Source organism: Solanum tuberosum, unplaced genomic scaffold, assembly GCF_000226075.1.
Source record: "Solanum tuberosum cultivar DM 1-3 516 R44 unplaced genomic scaffold, SolTub_3.0 scf00068, whole genome shotgun sequence".
Lineage (NCBI taxonomy): Eukaryota > Viridiplantae > Streptophyta > Magnoliopsida > Solanales > Solanaceae > Solanum > Solanum tuberosum.
In genome coordinates, this window is record NW_006238994.1 from 28,104 (window position 1) to 38,158 (window position 10,055).

Genomic DNA, 10,055 nt, shown 5'->3' on the forward strand with positions numbered 1-10,055 from the left:
GTAATTTCAAATCGTGAAACGAAATCAGTATTTTACACATGTGATTTCAAGCTGATTTAATGAAAAAAGAAACCAACGTTTCTTTATATATTTTCATCTAATAGAGTAATTCTTCAAATTTTATGAAAATAAGTGGAACATGAAAAATTCTTGGTATATCAAACTCTAATGCGGATATCGAAAATCAGGTGGAACCAAGAAAATATAAATGAGCGGAGCATTAAAAAGGACTAATAAAAAGGTCATTTAGTAAGACACGTCACGATTTAGTCAAAATGAGATGTATTTTCATGTCCTTATTAAAGTTTTAGCGTATTATGAACATCTCTAGTTGCTAATAGACTTAATTCCAAAGAGCCAATATCAAAAAATTTAAAGAAAAATAACTTCTTCTAGACCACATGAACCCAAAAAAATAAAGAGTCACTTCATTGATCGACAGGTCACACCTTTTAGCGCAAAAGATTCACATGATTGAAAGTGAACAAACTTAAGACGATCTTTGTAGCCTTGGTTTAGTGATAAACACACTATATTTTATATATGAGCTCTATCCCGCCGAGTTTATATAACACAAGAATGTACCCAGGCGATTGCACGACAGAAGCTCATCAGGCAGCACGAAGAGTTCTCTAGTTATAACATAGTGTAGCAGAGTCTAATGGACAAGACAGAGAGCTTTAAACTTCAGAAGATTCAAACAACTTCTCAACATCTGCTATTATGTTTCGAGCTTCTTCAAATTCAGGGCCTTGTTTTTCGTCTGTCTCCTCTAACTCAACCTGAAATAATATTTCCCAAATTATCAGCAGAGAAACAATTCACATGAGCTCCTTAAGTGAAATAGATGGTGGCAACTTTTAGCACAGTTCGGTTCATGCAACTTTATTAGAGTTGAACTAATAAAACATATTGGAAATTAAGTAGTCTTCCAAGTATCACAAATAAAAGACTTCATAGCATCACAAATCATATTTTTCTTCTTTTTGGGTGTTCAAGAGATTTGTAGGTACTAATTTTCAAGGCAAAACTTGAGAGCTTTCCGCATTACTCATCCTGGAACCCCACCCCTTACCTTATGACATTCATTTTCGTCTACTTTAACAAAGACGTTCTGCACTTCTGCTGAGGTTCATTTTTTTTTTTCACTTTAAAAAGACATCTTGATAAAGTTTGTAATACAAAATCAGAACAAAGAAAACTAAGGTCAAATGCATCTTGAGCTGTTTTCACACAATCAACAAACGATCAGTTGTACCAATAATGCTAAAACCTTCACTCATAACACAGTGGTTGGACTTCTTTGGTTCAAGAGTACATATTATGTCCTAGTAAGTCATCCCACAGTAAAAAAATAAAAATAAAAAATCCGGCAAGACAATTTCATGAATAGATTGAATCAGCTACAAAGATTATATATAATCTATCCACTTAGATCAGTCAGAATTAGTGAAAAAAGACATTTTTCTAGCAAGAAGAAGTCTTTTGAACTATTAGATATCAGCAAAGACAGCACTCATTAAGAGAAGGCATGTCAACTACATAATGAAGATTAGGTTAATTTGATCTTAGATGGTGCAACGTACTGATACTCGTGTTAGATAGCACAGTGAAGATCTGTAGAAGATGGGAGAGAGTATTAGGCATATGATTACAAGGGCATCCAAAGTCTTCAATTGTTTGGATAATTCATCAGAATCGGAACAATATACGGGGAAATGAAGCAACAGTGATCATACCCGACTTAGCTCCTGTTGTCTGGTGGACAGTTTTGCGAACAAGATGCTGAAACTCCAAGAGAAATGACCTAGCTACGGAATTAACTATGTGTCTACTTTGTTGACTAGGAGATGTGCAGACATTGCATACTATAGACCGTAGAAATCAGGGTTAGAGTGTTATTGAGTGTTGAAATACAAAACGTCCTTATTTGGAATCTACTACATGGGTGGAGGGGATGGAAAAAGAAGAGCACAAACATCCCGTCAGCATTATTGATCAGTGACAAAGAGAGGTCTCGTTGAAGTACAGTGGCAACAAACATATGGCACATCAAAGAGATGATACTCACACTTACAGTTACCAGATATTTCAAATTTAAATCTCATCTCAGAATCTGGGGGCCAAATAAATTATAGGTGGACGCTCAGTTGATAGTCCAGCCCATGTAATCCCTATAGAAGCTCAAGATAGGAAACCATGAGAAGCCAAGTTATAACCCAATTTCAAGTGATACAGAAATGGTCTATCTGGTTCCTAATTGAAAAAGGGACCCAATTTTATATCAGGGATACCATGCCTACAGCTCACAAAGAGAGTTTTCTAGAATCTAGACACACTGAAGATCAAGATCTGAGCAGCTTTGTTTGGCAGTTTGTTTCTTTCACTTTGAGCTGAAGAGGTCTAGGAATCGAAATTCGAGCCAGTTCCGACTTTAGTGAATTATCAAATGTCGCAAATGTATTACAAATGTTAAGGGACCAATAGGTAGATAAATATAGAGACTTCAGTGAGCAAATGAAGCTCTCTGATAATGTGACCGTAGAGTTGGAGCAGATGGGACCTGTCTTTAGCTTCAAAGTCGGATAAGCTTCTATTACCATGGTATGAGGGTCCAGACAATATGCAAGAGGTGAATTTGACGCATCAACATTAAGGTGCCAAACTCTGTTCGTAAAAATATATGAACAGGAATTGAGGTTCTATAGGAGGGTTTCAATAGGAGAACTCAGGTTTTCTTTTTTTTTTTACACTAGTAACATGGAGAACTCAGGTTTTCTTCTGAAGAACTGAAACGGCATATGACACAGAAACACTCTCTATCCTCTCTAAGCAATTGGGGTTTCATACAAAGGGTTTTGAAGGGGAAGCTCAGAATTTCTTAAAAAAGAATGAACACAGATGAAGCAGAAACAATCAGCTTCTCATCAGCAGATCCCCAGAGATAAGAATGAGATAAAGAAGCTAGAATTTTGGAAATTAAGGGACCATTGATGACACAATGGGAAGAAAAACAACCAAAACTAATTAACATTTCTTGTCTAGTAAGTGAGGAATAGATGAAACCATGGAAAAGGAGGATGCCAAAGATGCTTACTTGACAAAAATGAAAGATAATATCTTCTACTTCAATGAAACAAAGAGTGTGTCTTACCGAATTGTCATCCAAATAAAGTGGAAATCATGGAAAAGGTGGATTCGATTAAGATAATATCCATAGGTAGAAGAGGTGGCGTATTTATAATGTGGAAATAGAAGAGTTTGGAGTTGCAAGGATAGTCAGTTTGGAATTATAGATTTCTTTTGTCAGTAACCCAATAACCGTAATGCAACTAAAAATCCGTATGGATAGCTGCACCATACTCTAGGAAAGAGGTCACTGTCAATATTTGGGTCAAGGAACCACATGAAAGGTCTGACAAGGGAATCTATACTTCTGGTTATAGAAGGGGTTCCTCGGGGAAACGAGTTGATCTCCACAACTTGCAAAGAAGTGAACATCATTATTAGCAAGATAAAGGCTCTTTGACATATACCCTAAGACAAACACATTTAAGGATCCTTAATGTACTGCACTCATTATTCCAGAGGAACTACAAAGGATTAATCCAATGTTGAGTTGCAACTTGCAACACAACATGGCTTAATTTAGCATAAAACAAACAACACCTCCTTTGACGGATCAAACTACTTGCAGGCTTCCATTGATTCATTTAGTTATCTTCCTACATATTTTTCCTAGTTGTTTCATTTTATTTTTCAGTTCTACTCCTGGATTGGGGACAAGAGAGCTATAGGTAAGCAAGCAAGAAGGATAGGTGTAAAAAGGCAAGGCAAGTGGCCCCAATGTCAATTTGAATAACTGGTAAGTGTCTCATGTTGGTCCTTTTAGTGATTATGGGGTTGATCCTAGTTTTTCGATTTTTTTGTTTTCCTTCAAACAGAAAATATCGGTTTATTAATTAATTTATTTTTATTCTTACTTAATTTGTATATCTTTATTTATATTTTTTTTCTAAGGAACTAATTGCTATCCCAATTAGGAATTTTGTGTTCTCAGCTTCTCTCTGGGATGGGGAGGGGGCAGTTTAAGAGGTGGGAAGCCCAGAAGTGTGAAGGCGTTAAATGAAGCACTAATAGGCAATAGCATATTACACAATACCAGAGTTCCTTTAAGGTCCTCTAGTGCTCCTTCCAGGCGCTTGCGACAATCAGGGACCATCATTCTGGATTCAGCCAGCACATTTTCCTGCATTACACACACAATAAAACAAGGCAAACAAGTAAGCAAGGGATATTAAGGCCTCATTTGTTTTTATTAAGATTAAGACGTCTGAATTTGAATGCGCATATGAATGATTAAGATGGCGTCTCTAGATTTTAAAACCGAATGATTAAGATTGTTTATCTTTTTTTGATGACCTAAGACTGTTTATCTTTCAACATCTAAATGTGCATAATTTATTTATTTGTAAGAATAACAAATATACAATTCAAATAAAAAAGTATAAATATTAGAAAAAATATATATATAATAAAATCACTATTTGACTAAAAAAAATGAAACATTTATGTCACTAGTGATGGTGGAGATGATTTGTAGTGGTGGTGATGATAGTTGTGAAGGTGGAGGTGATTGGTATTATAGTGACTGGTGTGATGGTGGTGGTTGATAGTAGAGGTGGTGGTTGTGATGGTGAAGTTGGTTGATGTTAGTAGTTAGTGGTGTTGATGGTAGTGGTTGACAATGTGTTGGTGGTGGTTGGCGGTGATGCTAGTTGTGATGGTGAAGTTGGTTAATGTTAGTAGTTGGTGGTGTTGATAATGGTGGTTGACAATGTGTTGGTGGTAGTTGGCGGCGATGATAATTGTGATGGTGAAGTTGGTTGATGTTAGTAGTTGGTGGTGTTGATAGTGGTGGTTGACAATGTGTTGGTGGTAGTTGGCGGCAATGCTAATTGTGATGGTGCAGGTGGTTGGTAGTTAGGATTGGTCGTAGTGGTGGTGAAGGTGGCACGGACGGTGACGACAATGGTGGTGGCAGTGGATATAATATAATAATGGAGGTGGTAAGTGTGATAGTGATTGACAATAGTGGTTGGTTGCGGTGGCGGTTACCAGTGGTGATTGTGATGATAGAGATGGTTGGTGGTGGTGGCCGGTGGTTAGCGACGGATAGTTGTTGACAATGGTGGTGATGGTTATGATGACAGAGGTGATGGCTAGTGATTGTGGATAGAGTGATGGTGAAAACTTTCACACGAAAATACCTCTTAATGATAATAAGACTTTGTTCAAGATCTAAGTGATTAAGACTTATTCAAACCAAATAAATGCTTAAATCTTAATGTAAGCAAATGCACTTAATGGCCTAAGGTTTGAATCATTTCCCGAACAGAAACAGATGTTGAAGGTTCTTTGACTGGTTAAATGCATGTATAAACCATACAAAAATCCTTCAGGTCTAGTCTAGGAAAAACTCAGATGTTGTTGGTTAGCTCTAGTTAAATTTGCATATGATGGCATCTAAGCTTCTACGAAGCTAATGTTCAGTAGAAAACTAAGAAGAAAAGAAAGATTATTCTTTCTACTAGATCAGTTGAATTTTATTAGACGAAATCACACAGGGAGGTTGTTTAACATAGATACAATCACCTATCAAACCCAGAATCAAGATGAAAACAGAAAAGGAATAGGAGATGTTTCTTTCAATTCAATAAATTTTCCACAATAAACTGTTTACTCGTAGTTGACGCTACATCTTTAGTAACTCCCTTTTCTCGCTTAGTGCTACCTCTCCTCCTTGTTAGACAACTTCTCTTAATGTATAATCACTTATCAATTAGGCATATAAACATGTCACAATTTATACATTGATGCACATCTGTGACCATGGCACAAAAAGGAAATAATGGTGGTTTTTTTAATACATACTTGGTATTTTGTTTCACTACACATCAAATTGCATAATATGTCCTTCAAAATCCACGATCTGCATAAGGGTAAGGTATGCGTACGCACAATCTCCAATCTCCCCAGACCCCACATGTGGCAATACACCGGGTATGTTGTTGTAAAATCCAAGATAATTTTTCTTTACATGATATTAATTTTCTAACTCAAGCCACATAAACCAAGTGAACTTCAGAAATTTTACACGACACATTGAATGTTAATTTTGTGATCTCCACTAACTGAATTTTATAACTTAGAGTTAAGGAGGCATTTGGCCATAAAAATTGTGGGTACTTGAAAAAAGTAGTTTTTGTATCAAAGTGAAAAAAGATATTTAAAAATTGGAGCTGTGTTTGGCTATGAATACAAATTGGAGTTGTTTTTTAAATTTTGTGAGTATTTTGGGATTTGGAGTGGAAAAAGTGAAAACAGCTTTTGGGTGTTCTTCGAATTCCGGAATTCAACTTGTTGACATTGAATTCCAGAACTTTATGGCTAAAAAAGTGATGTCTGGAGTTCAACTCCAGAAAAATGTATAAAAAAAAAAATGGCCAAACGCCCCCTAAATCTACCTATTTATCATGTGTATGTGGCAGCTGGGGAAAAACCACAGTTGAGTAATTCAATTTAAACTCTACCTGCCTAATCAAAACAATTTACCCACTATTGTGATGAAATGCAATAGCAGAATAAGCCCTTTACCAAGTTAGGATGTAAATATCCTTAAAAACTGTCCCAATGTCCTCCATTAATTACACCAAAGTGGGGAGTAAACAGTACGGGAAAGGCCAACATTGGGTGAAGAGGAAAGTTGTTGGATCAGGCACCAAATCAAAAGTGAAATCTTAACACAACAAAATTAAATTTTAATAAAAAAGTAGAAAACGAAGGAACCTGCTGTTTGAGGTCATAGGGATCGGCGCCTTTCTCCTTCATATCAACAGTCTTAGCAGCTTCTCTCTCAACCTCTTTCTCATAGGAATGGAGCTCCTTCAGTATGCGTTTGCAAGTAGATGTCTTGATTTTCAGATTTCTGACCGTAGCCATTGTCAATGCTCGATGAAATCTGTCAAGAAAGATACTAATGTGTGAAATTTTGAGAAGGTTTAACAGATAATATTAAAAGGGTTTGTCCAAGAGCTTTCGGAACACAAAAACATTACTATATAGGAGAGTAGGAGATCTTTGGTTGGATGATTGACTTGTTACCATATTTATAATTATTTATTTTGAGGATGATTGTTAACATATTTATATTGCATCGTTCCTTTAAATATATGATTCGTCTCAACTGTTATGGTAAATTCTATACTAAACATCTATGTAATGGAATTATATTGCAAATATTTTTATTTTTTTTTAAAATCAAACACTTATACTTTTATATCATAAAATTTTACATAAAAAAGTTAACAAAGTTCCCTTTCCTCAAAGTGCATGTTAACAAAACTTCTTGGCACACGGTGAAACTCCGTATGCCATTGCTAGAATGGCTAGAGGCTAATGGAGGAAAACAGAAAACAAGATTCAACTCTTGGATGTTAAGCTGGCTAAGGCGAAGAGAGGATACCATAGAAGAAAGAAATTGTAGCTGCCACAGGAACAAAGGAAAGAGCCTAGAAACTGAGCCTGCTATGTCCCAGCAAAACATCGCGGTGAGTGCACAGAGTGGAGCATTATAACCCCTTTGAATACAATTAGTGAAAAGGAGAGGATGAGAACACACAATCATCAGCTCCAAGGAGTGTGATTGCCCAGATCTCAGATCCAGTTGTGTGGAGGGGTACCAATAAAACAGTTAAAAGAAGCAGCTGGAACGCAAAGGAGGCTAGACATGACACATGCAACTGCTATGAATAAGCCATGGGTAAGCTTATTTGATGGAAACATAAGGCCATCTAAAGATATGGACCTTAGAGCATTTTTTCGCTTTTAGCTTTTGATAACACTGGACGACTCCCCAACTATTGTTGCAATAGCCAGATTCATTGGTAACCAAAGTTCCTATGCTTATAAGTCTATAATCTATTATCACAAAGATGGGTACTTCATACTCAAATCTCATAGCATCTGTGATAGAGATGAAATTGTGCTATCAGGAGCCCATATCATAAATAATAAACCAGTCACTGTTAAACCATGGGTGCTGATTTCAGATTCAATGATGAAGTATTGAAAATGATTCCAATATGGGTTAAGCTCCCTAGCCCTCCCCAAAATTGCTGGGGAATGAACTCGTTAAGCAGAATAGCCACTGGTTTGGGAACTCCGATATATGCTGATAAATGTACTACTAAAATGGAGAGGATCTCGTATGCATGTTGCACGAGTACTAGTTGAAATGGATGTCATGATTCCTCCACCTGAGATCCTTGAAGACAAGGTACTTGATCCTATTGGTGCTATATTTGAACAATAAGTAAGATATGATTGAAGGCCACAATGTCCAGTTAAATCAAACCAAAAATGAACCAGAACAAGTAGGCTCCTCCCAGAGTTGAGCCGAAGAAAACTAAGTTTGGACGAACAAGGGTGAGAAACCAGCTGAGGCAAAAACAGGACAGGACCAAAGGAAGGAAATCAATGATCAAAGACCTAGAGACAAGAGGCACCTGAGGCAATTAACAGGCAGAAATTGGACCAACTTGAGACAATGACGATGAAACCTGTATGATAATTTCACAAGAATGACAACTTGATTGACTCAAGGGTGTGACCTAGTAGTCAATGAATCCAGCAGAGACAAAATCACTAGGTGATTCCTTCCCATCTGTCCTAGACTAGGTGGATAGATTGACTTGGTACATGTTGCTAGAGGAAGGCAGCAGGTATCCCGTGGAATTAGTCGAGGTGCACGCAAGCGGTTATTACAAAAACAGGAAATGAAAACTTGATTATAGCAAGAGGAAGCCATGAGCAAATCACACTATCAATTGAATAGAAACTTAGTCAATAATCATGTATTTAAGGATATCACATCAAACATTTTTTCATTCAAACATCAAAATGTTCAGTTAACAAACCTAGCCATGATTTTCCGGACAATTTCAACATGAAAGTTATGCAGATTATATTCTAATAAGACCAAGACTAATTTCCTCAACCCAGAATAGACAGTGATCCATCCATAATACCTTACGTTTCAGCAACTTTTTCCTTATCCCAACCAAACTTCCAGAGCATGTAAACACAAGCAAAGCTCTCATTGCAACATAACAATCACCACAAGCCTTGTTGCATTTAAATTACTATAAATAACATAAAGAAAAATTGTGGTAATCCCTTAATTAAAATAAGATCCGTTTTAACAAAGACAAAACTCAAGCAAATGAACAAAAATCACATTTTCCTGTAGTTCAAAACTCTACCGTTTCTCATATCAATTCCACTCAAAAACACAATTTAGTTGCAATTATGCTATTGTTCAATGACAAAGGATTGCTTAACTTAGACGCAGAAAATTTTCAATGCCATAGGACTAACCAGTTCACGATCTACCTGACTACCCAAAACTTACTCCAAATCAGTTACTTAGACTTCATGGGATCGTCTCTCAGACAATTTTTCACACATTGCAGGCAGAACTTTAACGAAACTATTTGTACTACTCAGATAATTGAATCACCCTCCCATTTACAGGGAACTTTAACCAAACTCCACATCAAACGAACCAGAGAAAAAAAACTGGGACCAAGAGAAGAGAGAGCACGAACCCGGAGGGCGATGGTAGTGTACTGCCGGTGGTGGTGCGTGAGCTTCTCGAGATGTGTGTAGCCTTTACAAAAAAAAACCTACTACAGAAGCTTCAATTTTTTTTTAAAAAACATCCCTTATTACACTTCTGTTTAATTTGGAAGGTTGTTAGTTGTTAAGTATTGTATTTGTGTTATATTGTATTGTTTTAATTAATATAATATTTAATATATAAAAAGAAGGGTTATTTATGGTTATAATTAAAAATTAAATTGAATCGCAATTCAAATTAAATTGATTAAAAAATTGATATTTGATTAGGTTTGATTTTAAATTCTGAAAATCGATATTATTTGATTTTGATTTTACTAAAAAAATAACTAAATCGAATTGAGAAATTGTATACA

General features: G+C 36.2%; 1 protein-coding gene across 1 annotated transcript; it reads right to left on the reverse strand.

Annotated features, from left to right (window-relative positions):
* Positions 1 to 404: 404 nt before the first annotated feature.
* LOC102586133 (tubulin-folding cofactor A) lies at positions 405 to 9,777 on the reverse strand. Its single transcript, XM_006345297.2, has 4 exons — positions 9,669 to 9,777; positions 6,850 to 7,021; positions 4,163 to 4,249; positions 405 to 782 (listed from the first exon to the last, which is right to left on the reverse strand). The coding sequence occupies exons 2-4, from the start codon at positions 7,000 to 7,002 to the stop codon at positions 681 to 683; spliced, it is 342 nt and encodes a 113-aa protein (XP_006345359.1). The 5' UTR covers positions 7,003 to 7,021; positions 9,669 to 9,777; the 3' UTR covers positions 405 to 680.
* Positions 9,778 to 10,055: the final 278 nt, after the last annotated feature.

Bases quoted from the DNA above. Each gene is read 5' to 3' on its own strand.
- LOC102586133 (XM_006345297.2), bottom strand. From the start codon at position 7,002: ATGGCTACGGTCAGAAATCTGAAAATCAAGACATCTACTTGCAAACGC. The intron at 4,250-6,849 runs GTTCCTTCGTTT...TGTGTAATGCAG, and splicing joins CCTATGACCTCAAACAGCAG to GAAAATGTGCTGGCTGAATC. The intron at 783-4,162 runs GTATTGTGTAAT...ATATTATTTCAG, and splicing joins AGGACCTTAAAGGAACTCTG to GTTGAGTTAGAGGAGACAGA.